The sequence below is a fragment of the Xiphias gladius genome, chromosome 9 (genome assembly GCF_016859285.1).
Source record: "Xiphias gladius isolate SHS-SW01 ecotype Sanya breed wild chromosome 9, ASM1685928v1, whole genome shotgun sequence".
Taxonomy (NCBI): Eukaryota; Metazoa; Chordata; class Actinopteri; order Istiophoriformes; family Xiphiidae; genus Xiphias; species Xiphias gladius.
The window spans coordinates 14,454,766-14,468,721 of NC_053408.1; the positions used below are offsets into that span (position 1 = coordinate 14,454,766).

A 13,956-nucleotide genomic window follows, 5' to 3' on the forward strand; every position below is an offset into this window, starting at 1 on the left:
AATTATATCTTCCCTCAAAGACATTTCCCTTTTTTATAGCCAGTTTGTATTGATGAGAGGAGACAAAAAATAATCTTCCTCTTTGCCATGTCTGGTGAAATAGGAGATCCATATCTCTGGAAGCTCTTTTAAATGGACCAGCAGGTCATGGCCCCATAAATGTTATTGGAAAACCCATGGGAGTGACTGCATCAGACAGTATGGCTCCCAGAGGAACCTTGGGCACTCATTAAAGACATGGGAGAAAATGAAAAAGAGTATAAAAACAGAGACTCTCTCTAGATAACCGGATACGATCATGAAAGATTCCTCTGTGTTCCCTTAATTACTCCAGATGAGGAGGTGAGAGAAATAAGTGTTTGCTGAAGGTCTTTTCCCACTAGAATATGAAAAACTTGTCCCTGTTTTGATAGAAGTCTCTCTCCCTCTCTCTTTTTTATTTCATGACAGTTGAACTGCAGTGATCTCTAATTCTCTGCTTCTCAAATCAACCTTTTCTGACAATTAGATGATATCGGATGCAGGGTTACTGGCTTGCGACTAAAGATTGGCATGTCAACATTAACATATTATATTAAGAAGTATTTCCAGAACTGCTGTGTTTCTGGTATCAGGTAGGCATTAAATGCAATGCCTTTGTAAATTTTGCTTTCATCAGGTAAATAACAGAACTCTTCAAATCTTCTGTCACCCTTGGGTGACAATGGGTTTTGGTTCGTTTCATCATCACAAACCTGCAGGATTCTATGTCCCTGCATGTGATATATAGACTTTAACTTACACATCAGGAAACTGAGTACTCAGAACTCAGGATATTTTCCACTGCTGTGTTGTATAAATCATTTGGGGATCCTAATGGTTATGAGGGTGAACAAGCCAAGGTCTCCTGTTAATTGCTTTTGACATAAAGAGGCAGCTTGGAGGTCTGTTATTCTCATCAGTATGGAGCTCTGGTACAGTAGCTACTATAAAAACATCACAGAATAACTGATAAGTCCTTTGTACCACAGCGTTGTGATACATCAGCACAGTGAGATGAATATGCATTTGCCAAAAAGTGGAGCAATTTAAATTCTAAATACTGTATGTATTTTTTTCATTTTCCTACGATACAGTTGAGTGAGTTCAGTAAGAAAAAAAAAAACCCAAAACAAAAATTTAAATGGAAAATATCAATTTAATTGTTATATATTGGTGAACACTTTAAGGATATTAATGGAAAATTGTTCACAAAGTTCCCCATTCTAGTGTTGGCTTTACCCACTATTTGTATTTCTGTGTGATACTGCCTTCTGAATTGTCTGTGTGGGAAAGAGGTGCGTCAAGGTGCATGCACCGCTGGATAAATTCCATTTGTATCCCATACACAGTGTTCACCAAAAACACGCAGCTGCTTTTACTCCCTTAATGCGCAGACTAGTCCATCAACTCAGCCAACAGAAATTCCTAATGGGTCGCTGAAAGATGAATTATTCATCTGGGCTAGGTTGCATCGGCCTGATTTTCTTGTGCAGGTGTATGTCTCGTTGCCCACTTTGAATCTGTGACACGACTTGGCAAAACTGTCTGAGACTGATGATGAATGTGTAGTTGCAGATTGTAGCTCCATCCTGTTTGGTGTGGGTTACAGCTTCAGGTCCCACGTGTCGCTCCAAAAGCCCTATACCACAGTACTAATGGTGGAAGACTCCTCTGACTTCCCCTGTTTGCTGGGCAATGACTTGAGATACTCCAGATGTCTGCGGGCGTCCTCCTGGTTAGCCCTGACATAGTAGACCAAGTAGGAGATGACCATGGTGAACCAGCCAAACATGACGACCAACATGGCAACATCTGTAGTCCTCTTCATCACCACACATAGGTCTATGTCTGGTGCCAACAGGAAGGCAAGTCCCTGAACACCTATTTCCTCAGGATCTGAAGTCTTGCACACAATGCCCGTCAGTGACGCAGGCTCCAGGTCCACACGAGGCATGGCCATCTGTAAGTTGCAATCACAGTGCCATGGATTGTTTGTTAGATTGGCACGAGCCCGCAGGCCCTCGAAGGCCTCAGGGTTAAAGTTTACTAACTTGTTCGAAGAAAGGTCCAGGAACTGCAGTGAGGACCCCAGGCCTCGGAACGCCCCTGGTTCTAGCTGGCTTAATTCATTGTGTGATAGATCCAGTTCAACCAGATGGGGCAAACCTTCAAAAGCATTCGCTGGGACTGTAGTGAAGAGGTTGAAGTCCAGGTAGATGCGTCGTGTGTCATTGGGGATGTCCTGGGGGATCTCTGTGAGCTGCAGATTGCTGCAGCGCACCGTCTTGCCACCGCTCTCACTCTCAGAGCAGTAGCAGCTCTTGGAGCAACTGGTGGCAGCGTGGTGGAAGCAGAAGGTCATTAACACCAGGCTGTGCAGCAGCAAACACATGACCACTGAGTGGCGCAGTAGCCAGTCTGCAAGTAAGGACATTGTGAGACATGAGCATGCTCCAGGAAAGACCACCTGGGTGCATGGGTTGATGAAGTCCACATCAACCTCCCCAGTAGCTGTTGAATCTATGACATAGAAACAGAAAGTCACATTAGCAGTGGTGGGAAGACTACCCTTTGAAAAAAGACAATTTAAAATTGTACTGCAAAACACTTTTGCCATAGAAGACATGGGTAATTAACAATGTTCTTTAGAGGCCATGTTGTTATTTAACGTAGAAATGGGGGGGGTACAGTAGCCAGTGTAACTGCAGTGAGGAGGCGGCGGGAATGCTGCATGCTCATTTCAGCTTGTCGGTAGCCAGAAACAACTACACTTCTGTTGTATTTCCAAGAAAGTCTACGGATCAAACATTCCCTTCACACCAGCACAATAAACAAGCTAAGAAAATCCTTTGGTGTCACTGTGCCTCTTTTATAATTGACATCCCTGCAGTGCAAGGCTATTTCAGTACACAGAGACCGATATTAACATAGTGATGTTACACCATAACAAACAACACATTCCAAACAAAAAAATAAAACCAACAATATTTTTAATGGCGTTGTATAGAGTATATCATGTTTTCAGTTCTTTCTGAAATTTTAGCTGCCATTCTGATGTAACATTTTTCTATAAAAGTGACCATTATGACTTTCCTAGCTTGGTATCTTTCAAGTTATACAGTTGCTAGTCCATTGGGTATTTTACTCAAAAGTTTGAATAACACAGAGGTAAAAGCTTGTCTGTGTGTCCTGTAAATTACACTTTATATTTTGTATGTAAGCCTTTGAAAATGGCAGGTCTATCCACCCTAACACACTTCATTAATAGCTGATCAGGGCTACCTCCTATCCTGTTACTAATCCTCTTCGGGAAAAACTCCTTAAGTCAGTGTAGCATCAGTGTTGGCTACCCAATCCTTTTGTTGGGGTAAATGCTAATGCTATAAACAGCGCCAAGGCCAACAAAACAGACAATGTGATGGCCTGTCTTCTTTGAGACAAGAGGGAACCTTGGAGTTCAACCAGACTTCTTAATTTCTTCAAAATGGGTGGAGACTGGGCAAGATCTGCTTACCAAGATTAAAAAATGAAATTGATCTCTAAGTACCTGTAAGTATCACATGACGTTGGGGGGTAGAGGACAGATTGTAGTGACAATGTATGTGTGTGTGAGGGGGACAGATGATTTTTCCACAGGACACAGCTAATAACATTCTTTGCGTTACGCCAGTTTACGAGATGCCTGCCAGACAACCCCAATCATGAGCCATCAGTGGGGGGAAGGGGCTGATGCACAATAGCAAAGCGCAGATGAGTCCTGTGCTATTAAGCGCTGACTGCTTTAGTTTGCCCCCCGTCAGACAGGAGATGTTTATCCGTACATCTTCATCAAGGCCAGGCAAAGCAACTTCCAAAGGATTTCCCTCTGCACAAAGTGTCAGCAGGGTGTATGAGAAAGTAAAATAGCATGACAGATGCAGCTTAACACCCAAGGAAATAAAAGGTCTTGCTTCAGTTGAATGGGTAACATTATCCTCCTGTAAAGGCTGTACTTCTCCTGTCAAATAGCAAGCCAGCCTGGTATTTTGGTGAGAGATAATGGGGGAGCAGAAGTAGAAGTAGAGGAGTAGAGGAGGAGAAAGCATGTGGGAAAGAAGGGAAAGGGACACACAAGCACAGGGTTGTGAAGGGAAGGATGATATCAAGAGGATTTAAGGAGAGGAGTAACATTTCAATTACAACACTGAGAATAGTGTTTGACACTAATGAGATATTTAAGAAAGGGGCAAATGTTAGTAAGTCACAGGAACAACCGATGAAAACACCTGGCAGTGAAAGAATAAAGGGGAGAGGAAGGAAACAAGTGCTGCCTGTGGATGAGATAAACACACGAGAGATGGGTGTAAACCTACTCAATAGCAGGGTGGGGCACCCATGTAATTCCCAATAAGATTTTTCAGAAACTGATCTCCATTCAAAATATGCTATTCAAAGACATCACTGGCTAAAAAAGAGTAATTTTACTAATGTCTATACTCTTATAAGAAATGCAACTCCTCTCACAGCCTTATAGTGTAAATGCAATAAATCAATGGCCCTTTAAATCAGGTGACATCTTCTTCTGTGTTCCTAAAGTCATTGCCTAATTGTATGATAAATAACTCTCCTGTTTTTGATTTACATAATAAACGCAGCACTCAGGAGCCAAATGTTGGCCTCTCCCTTCATGCATTCACTGCTGTCAGTGCTATACTGACAAGTCCCTGGCAGCAACTGTGTGCAGAGAAGTAATTTGGACTCAAACCCAAACACCAGATGCATCAAAAACTGCAACACTACTTTAATATGTTAATATGTTTTGTCAGGTAGTGTTTTTCATGTACGGATGTGACCTTTTCATGGCATCACATCACTGCTAAAAGCAACGCATGAATGGTAAATTAAGATACTGGTTTCTAATTATCAATGGGAGGTGTGGATGACAGAAATGGGAAACAGGAAAATAAAACATCCTTGACATTTTGAAACGCAGACTTTTAATGCAACTGTAATCATATTTCAGTGCTTTTAGCTCCATCCTCCTCTCCCAATTCCTAACTCAATGTCAATTTCAATTATTAAAGATGCTTTTCATGTTTCTTTGAGCAAAACACATACATACACACACACACAAGCACACAATAATTTGTTGTTTACCCAGGGAGCAATATCTGTAAACATACTGTTACAGAAGGGCAGTCAGCTCTTTTGATAGTGTAATGTTCAAGATTAGAAAAGGTTTAGTCATTGTAATCAGTGTAAATATCACTTCGACATTAATTTAAATATTCAAATCCTCAGCATCAGTACTAGATTGGTACTGATCCAGTTACTTTCAAGCCTAAAATCATATTAATCAAAACCACAAGCTGAGCACATTTACGATGCAATATTAAACCGTAGCAGTGGGTTAAGTGTCAGTTCCGGCTGAATGTTAAATTCTACTCATGGGCAACGAGCATCTGGTGGAAAATGAACTCAAAAGACAGGAGATAAAGGCGATGCCCTGTGGGAACTGATACCCTCGGTAAATTTGTCTTTCATCCTGTTGTGGTCCGCACCCTTCCGCAACTTTATTTCAGCACCAGTCACATTTAGAGCATCTCATTAATACTGGACAACGGCAAACAGTCGCTCTTTGTTGTGTATTGAAAATGAGTAGATGCATGCAGTATCACAAAGAAAGCGTATGGGATGGACTCAACAGCTGCTCGTATGAGACTTTGTCGGTAGCGAGGCTGCCTCTTTATGTGAATGCTACGGTGGAAATTGGTGAGCCACAGAGTTGAGATTGCAAACAGAAAGCCCCCGCTACGACCAAAAAACGTTCAATGATATATTTCATACACCGACACACACTCACTCACGTCTTTGCCGCTTGTCCTCCCCTTTTCATGGTGTCCTCCTCAGCGAGTGCCCCGAATAAAATGCTCCACCAACTGCGATTCGCCGGGCATTTTGGTTCGCCTCCATCGGGTCCTCTTGCGGCTCGTTAAACTTGCGCCGAGCGCCGCGCTGACAACCGCGACGCGCCACCGGCAATGCTCCGGCGGTTCGCGGCTCGCTCCGCGCAGCCTTTTTAGTTTCCACGCAACCAGAAAACTAGGCAACACCGCTGGAGCCGGCGCGAGGGGACGCAGCGAGAGAGCAGGACTTGTCGCCGATGGCGGTGGCTGACTTGCTCTGATCCCGGGTCGGACAAAAAAAAAAAAAGAAAAGACTAATGCAAAGTTTAAAATGGCAGACAGCGCATTTTACGCACCGAGGGGAAGCGTTAACGACTGGATCTGGTTGTTGGAAATGTATTAATGCAAATATGTAATGGTGTGACTCATTACATTCATTCACATGCTTCTGCTGATTGCTGTGAGCGAAGTGGATTTGATGTGTGTGCAGCAGGTGCTAGTAAAGCATGGAGTACCCCTCCCTCACATAAACACCCCCCCCCCACACACACACACACACACACACACACAGAAGTGATCTCACACACGGTGCCATGTTCATACATGGAGCAGTTGGGTTGGAGCAGCCTTCGTTAATCATGTTTGATATGAGGCTTGTTGTTTCAGACATGCAGCCTGGCTGCCAGGGCGGTGGATCGTTGGCCGTCTCCAGGTCCTTTTTCCTGCCTGCTGCCAGCCGATAAGAAAGCCCAGTCAAATCCACTATGAAAACAGACGTGCATGGGCACTGGCCTGGGAGAGTCTGCCAAGCAGCCAGTCATAAGGTATTAATGGAATTAAAATCAATAATGTGGGATACTCCACCCAAACTCCCTCCCTGGTGCTTCTGAAGGGCAGACTGTGTATGATTAACTGCGGCTATTGGTCTTTCTGTCTCTCTTTCTTTCTTTGATTATTTTCAATTTTGTAATACCACTAAAAAACAATAAAAACTGAAATGTAAGGACCCATATAGGTTGTTCCTGCAGTTATACTTAATATTGAATTCCTATTTTATAGTTAGGCCTTGTGTCAGTCCTGGGTCAACCCTAGTGCTAAGACCTTTAATATTTCAGTTGATTTCAGATAGTTTTTGTCCCAGTGGCTTAATCCGGCCTTGACTGCATAAACTGTTTCATCAATGAGAGGTGTTGATGACAGAAAAGAAAACAGGAAAGTGAAGCATCCTTGATATATTTAACTTGAAACACAGTCTTTTAATGCAATTTATTGAGTATTTCAGTGCTCTCTGGTAGTCAACTGTTTGTTTCAGCCCAGGTAGAGTTACATATTACTGTTTCCCTGACAGATCCTTTTCAGATCCCTGTCCTAGCCCCTGTCTTACTCTTGGACATTGTTGGAAATGTTATTGGACCTTTCAGTTGTGCTTTCCAGGTCATGTCTCTTGTCCCACTGTAAACTAACAGTGACATCCAATAACATCCAGATTAAGCTGCAGGACATGTAGTTTAACAGTGCAAAAGGCTCGCATATCTGGGTTTTATGTTCATCCTCCAAACAATTGCATTCTTAATTAAGTTTAGGTTGCACTGTTTACAAGTCTGCATAGGCTTGTATTTCTTTGCCTCATTGGACTCTATTGTAAAGCTGTTTCCTGCAGAGAACTCATGTCTGCTACAGTGAAGAGGGCAAACACAAAGTCACCTATTTGCTTAAACAATCACAATAAGACCGAGCTCAGAAGAAACAGAATCTTTTAATGTTTTCATGCTGGTTTTGTCTTGGTACTATTCGCTAGTTTTTGAGAATTGATAGATAAAACCACCATAATACAATGAAGTATCTCAGTCCCCATGAGAAACTTGTACAACATGGTGTTCACTGATGCTGGTCTATGTTCCCTGGGGTTGTGAGGCTGCTCTTGCCAATTAGAAGAAGATCAGATAGGTGGAAGAGCATATGACGGTGAAACAGCAGAAAATGGGATTACTTTTCCTCATCGACAGAGGAGGCTGGCACTCAGTCTCCTCAAACTCTATCAGATTACTTCAAATGCTCCACTGTGGTTGGCAGATAGATGGGGCTCTGTATGCATTATCAGCCAAGCATTAGTCCCAGTAGACTAAACTTTCAAGTGAATCAAAGTTTCTTTTTTTCCTCCTTACTTCATTTTTCTCCACTCTGTCAAGTATCGCAGAGCAGACTCAGGCGCCCTCTCTGTTATCTTCATACGTTTGCAGGTGGTGTACAGTACCTGGAAGCTAACATTAATCCGTGAAGCCAAAGCACTGAGCAGGAATCTTGCTGAGGAAATTCTGGTACCGAAGTTTCTACGATGTCACCTCAACAGGGTGGGAATGTTTTGCCATGAGTTTTTTCTGTGTGCTCCGAGTTGCAGCGTAACAAAAGAACTCATATCGTTGAGATCTCTCAATTTCATTCGCATTTTTATATCCTACTCCTTTCTCTGCCTGCTCTCACAAACACACATACACGCACACGCACACACACACACACACACACACACACACACACACACACACTCTCTGTCTCTGGCGCCCAGCTTACTCCTCGTCCCTGAGCAAGATCAAAGTCCTGCCTTGTCTTTCTGAATACAACATTACCCTGCTGTTTTTTAATTTTATTTCCTTGCCTGTCTTGAACCTTTTAATCAAAAGCTGTGAGAAAGGTGCATGAAAAGGATTTTCCTGCTACCACCAGTAAAGAGGGGGCACGTCACCACACCTCTCTTCCTTGTGAGGAGCCTTGTCTTTGAAGTGTGATATCACAGACATTAAGGAAACAATGGACTAGCAATATCAAAGGGTTGTAGATATTCATTGATCCTTGTGTAATTCCCCACCGACTGAGTGTTGTCAGACGCTTCCAACCACAAACCTTGAAATCTTGTGGAAGCAGATTATGAGCAGCTTTATGCTCCACTGGCTTGTTCCAAATGGCTGATGTTGTTTGTAGCTCAAAACGCCCTGCAATTGCTTCCAAAAAAGTGCAGCTAAGTAAATTTTAGGGAAGTGGTTCCCAACCTAGGGGTTGGGACCCTACAAGGGGTCATGGGAGGAATCTAAGTGGTGCTGTGATGTTTACTAAGGTGGGAAAAAACAAAAATCTGCTAAAAAATTGAGTTTTTTTAAAATGTCTTTTTCTAATCTTTGCTTTTTAATTTTAATACTAAATACTCTTACCTCTTCAGGACTCTAACAAGACTAATAGTAGGTTGTGCTTTGAGTTAAATACTAAAATCAGCATGCTAATATGATCAAAGTGACAATGCTAACATGATGATAAGTAGCATCAATGTTTACCATGTTCACCATCTTAGTTTAACGGGTTAGCTTGGTAACATTTGCTAATTAGCACTACAGTATTTACCATTATCTGCCTGCTAGCATGGCTAAAAATAACTATGAGTCAACGTGAGGAGAGAAAAACACTAGTATGAACTGTTCACAACTTAAAGACATACACTCTATGACAAGGGCTTGCAAGTAGATACTGCTTCATATTAGGGGTCACAAGGTTCATAAAGTACTTACTGTGCATACTGTGAATGTAAGGTGTTCCTTTCTCTGCAAATTTAGTTATTTTTATGAAACCCCTCATGGTAACATTTCTTACAACAAGTGTGAACAATTAACAAAGTGGCGTAGCTGATTGTGAAGTACAGCATCTTAAATGTTAAGTTGTTATAGTTGCCTGCAGTTCCTGCCAACACAGGATAGAGGTTGTTGGAACTGTTTTCCATTGCCCTTTTAAAGTATTTAATAATTCTTAGTCCTTCATTGTGTCTCTCGGACATATTCACAATGACAGCCAGGGAGGGGTGTTCACCTTAAAGGTCATGTTTTGGGCCTCCAAGGACGCTAATGGAAATGCGATGGTCAAAATATGAACAGTGAGTGGATACAAACTGTCTTTCAATGATGCAAATGTTAGAGGTTTACTGTAATTTTTACTTCCCTAAATACTGTTGGGATGTCTGCAAAGGTTATGGTATGAAAGGTATAAATAATTGTGTGTCACATCTTGAAGAATATTAGTGCTTTTTAATTTGTCATTTAGGTTACTCTACTCATTTATATTTTTCCTCTGAGCATCCACACAAATTCAGCATAGCTTGAGCTATTGAGATTTGTTGTTCTATCTTGAACAGATTAATGCCAGTCAATTCTTCTGTCGCACACCTGAAAATTGCCTGAGCTAAATACTGGCAGAGAACATGAAGCTGTGATTGAATTTTCAGAAGGTTCTGTTTTTCATCATTATTTCATTCTAAATGAGTGTTCATATCAATACGCACATTAAACTCTACATGCCCTACTTCCTGTTGGGACTAGTCTTAGCCAGGAAAAAAATTCTCAGAAACATTGAGGTTTACTTAAGCAAATTCCCTTTAGCGAACTCATGATAGAGAAAACTCCAGGGGGGAACATACATGTCCAAGTCTAACACTGATTTTTCTCAAAGGACATTTGACCAATCAAATGGGAGCAGAGGGGAAAGATATAACTTTCATGTCTGTCTGGTATATGTGAAGCTACGGCCAATGAGCTTAGCTTAATATAAAGACTGTAAAATGCTGGAAACAGCTGAAAACTAAAAACTAAAAACTAAAAACTTTATATTGAATCCGTTTTTTTAAATCCATACAAAAAATTAAGTGTAAAACTGACAAGTTGTCACAGCAAGCCTTCCAGCCTCTAAAGCGGTACTTCTCCACCAGCTCCTGGTACTTGGACCACTTACGCTCATTTGCCTCCTCTATGCGGTCCTCCCAGGGAACACTCAGCTGTATCAGGAGCACTTGCTTTGTAGAGGCTGATGTTAGGTCCATGTCTGGCCTCAACAAAGTTGTTATAATTTGGTCTGGGAACTTGAGCTGCCTCCTCAAGTCCACTCGCTGCTCCCAGTCCCATGCCATGGTGAGCAGACCGGCTGCTGAACTGGGCTGTGCCCTAGGCTGCTCTCCAGCCCTGACAAAGATGATGTTCCTCTGGCTGTGCACGTACTTGATGTTAGCCACAGCTTTGGAGAGGGCCTCTGCAACCAGCTTCAGCACCTGGTCATGTTGCGAACAGGAGCGGCCCTCCCCAAGGGTTGTTGGGCAGCTGCTGAGGATGTGCTCCCGGGAACCTTTTCTGGGGCACCGAGGACATGCTGAAGTATCACTCTTGCCCCAGACATGGAGATTTGCCGGGCTGGGTAGGACATCAAACACAAATTGGAACATGAACTTGATGCTGGGGTTCCGCCTGCCAGATGTCAGCCCAGGATATCTTCCGCTCCATTGCACCCTCCCACCTAGTCCATGCTCCCTCCCAATTGCCACCATCCTCCTCGACTCCTGCCCACATCTCCTCCAGGACCACTGCAGTGCTCAAGCTACGTGGCAGACCCAACCATCTGCGGAGGTAGCTGCTGGTCTTTCTCTCCAGGGTCTCGACCGTTGACAGCGTTACATCATACACCAGAAGAGATCAGAGGACTCGAGGTAGAATACCATGTTGATAGATCCAAGACTTGAACCTTCCTGGTAAGCCAGACTTGTTTACCGTAGTGGCAAATGTCTCAAGCTCCTTGATGGTTGCTTGGACTGCCGTTGCATCCCTGAAGCTACAGTCAAAGACCTTGCCCAGGCTCTTGACTGGTCTTTCGGTGATGGATGGTATTATGGAACTATTCATTCAACATAAATTAGTGGCAAGTGAGATTATCCAGCTAAGGAAGCCCCAGATTTGAGCTATTTAAAGTGTATGCATGTCAAAAGCAGCAATCAAATGCTACTTAGTTCAAATAGATCTGTTTTTGCTGTCCCACATTACAACAGAGTTGTTTCACACAGCTCTCATCAGGAGCGGATATATCTTTGGCTTATCTTTAGAGTTCTTTGGTGAGTTGAAAGCCAAAACGAAGAAAAAAAGATGCATGTTGACAATCATCCTTATCACTGTTGACTTTCAACTGATATATCTTTTACACAACCCAAGCTCTCTCTCAGAACAAGCTCTGACATACCTGTCAAGTGCTCAGTTGGAAGCAGCATCTGCTCACCTGTCACCCTAATATCCTTATATGAAGCCAATTATAAAGCTGTGCCAAACAGCGCCTTTAGACAGCTATCAGTAGATCTATGACACATCAAGTCTCTATCTCCCCCACTTTCCAAATAGTCAAGCTGCATCAGGCCTCAGAAAACACAGTGCCATCAATAAATAAACAGGAAAGCAGGTGGCACTGAGAGCGCTGGTGTCCATCTACTTTGCTAACATTTCTCAACAACTTCAGATGGGTGACTATTTTTGGATGCTGAGTACTTAGTATTCTCTCTTTCAAACAGCCTACTAGTACTAGACAAGAGGAAATCTGTTTGTGAGTGTGTTAAATAGTTAGAATAGTAATGGCATAGTTGCAAACAAAACTGTGTTGTCTTAAATTACCCGAAATTGTGTAATCTGATGGTAGATACAATTAAATTACTAAAAAAACGAATACTTCTGGAAAACGTTATCGGAAGTCAGTGGATGGCCTTCTACATCACTAACATGCAAAATGCAAAAACAATATAGGTTTGTAAACTGCTTAATTTGTCAGATTTTCTTGTATGTACCATTTTAACATTAAAAGAATAGTTTGAAATTTGGGGCAATATGCTTATTTGCTTTCTTGCCGAGAGTAAGAGAAGAGCAATACCACTTTCATAACTATCTCTTAAATATGAAGCTACAGCAGAATAATACAACATATTGTGTTTTCAAGATATCAAATCCTTTGTGTTGTGTGTATGAAAAAAGGATGAAGGCAGCTGGCACGTTCTTTTGTATTTCTTAACAGAGATAAATCATTCTTTCCAGTTTCAAAATCAAACTGCAATGTGGGTTTTCACCATTCATTCATGTGTGCAGTTGTGGGCGTATTTGTGTACGTACATTGCACTACATCCTGTACCACAGCTCCAGCTCTTCAACCCTATTATTATCATGCCAAGGTCAGATTAGTGAGCAACAGAGCAGAGGAGGACAGATAAAAATGACAGAACGATAAGATAAATCAGGTTACTGCATTTCTATTAACTGATAGCCACCAGACCTGAAATGTAAAGGCTCATGTTTGAATAGTATTGAATAAAACCATCATCGTTTCTCTGTAGCGCTTTTCTAAATCTTGTAACCTCTGAATACTTTGCGTCAACTGAACAACGCTGTAAGACACGAAGCAGAGCTCTGCATGATGATATATTGCTGTAAAAACACATCAGCTGAAGGCTATCATAAACTACAACGACACACTTCTGGAGAGATAAACCTATTAACCACTAAATAGCTTTTAGGCTGCTATCATGAACAGTGTGTATGCATGTGTGACAATGAGATTGGAGGAAATGAGGGAGAGAGAGAGTAGGGGGGAGAGAATATTGATTAATGGAGCAAAATTGAAATGGAATACTGGAAAAACGGGAACACTGCACTCCCAGAAAACATTACTGCACTCTTTCTTGCAAGGCAATTATTGTACATTTGAATATTTAAAAGAACAGTAACAACTTATACACTAAATGACCAACAGGTACCTATAAACAATGGTATACTCATCAGGAAATACTGAGCAAATCTGTGTGCTTCTCTCCCTTTTTCCTCGTAGTTCGGAATGGAAAGGCCATTTCTCCCCTTTCCTTACTTCGGCTGAGGAGTGTGAATGTGTGAAGAGGGAAAGAGACAACAAAGACACAACCACCAGGACACAATCTCTTGCCAGCTTTGTTCATTCGAGCCAACTGAACCTGGATCTCAGCAGTGATGAGCTTGTTGTGGCCCATCTGGGTCACCCCATCAGTTTGCTTCTGTAACAGATTTTAAAATGTACCATTACTTCTGACTTGAATGATATGAATATGTATCTTGAACTGTATTAGTGACTACTTGCAACTTTCTCGTGACTCAGAAGGTTTGCATTTGGAATCTATTTTCTCCTTGTTGTTGCACATCTTTGAAAAATGTAAATCTCCAGTGCTTGAAATATTTTCTGTGTGTGACAA

The 13,956-nt window shown here is 42.0% G+C and overlaps 1 protein-coding gene across 3 annotated transcripts; it reads right to left on the reverse strand.

The window, feature by feature from the left end:
* Positions 1–1,191: 1,191 nt before the first annotated feature.
* On the reverse strand, positions 1,192–6,657 carry lrrc3ca (leucine rich repeat containing 3Ca). Of its 3 annotated transcripts, XM_040134379.1 has the most exons (3): positions 6,510–6,657; positions 5,868–6,183; positions 1,192–2,541 (listed from the first exon to the last, which is right to left on the reverse strand). In XM_040134379.1, the coding sequence occupies exon 3, from the start codon at positions 2,453–2,455 to the stop codon at positions 1,661–1,663; it is 795 nt and encodes a 264-aa protein (XP_039990313.1). In that variant the 5' UTR covers positions 2,456–2,541; positions 5,868–6,183; positions 6,510–6,657; the 3' UTR covers positions 1,192–1,660. The 3 variants fall into 3 exon arrangements, with proteins under 3 accessions (XP_039990313.1, XP_039990312.1, XP_039990314.1); XM_040134378.1 differs by lacking the exon at positions 6,510–6,657 and having other exon boundaries at positions 5,868–6,377; XM_040134380.1 differs by lacking the exon at positions 6,510–6,657 and having other exon boundaries at positions 5,864–6,377.
* Between the last annotated feature and the right edge of the window lie 7,299 nt (positions 6,658–13,956).

Bases quoted from the DNA above. Each gene is read 5' to 3' on its own strand.
- lrrc3ca (XM_040134379.1), bottom strand. From the start codon at position 2,455: ATGTCCTTACTTGCAGACTGGCTACTGCGCCACTCAGTGGTCATGTGT.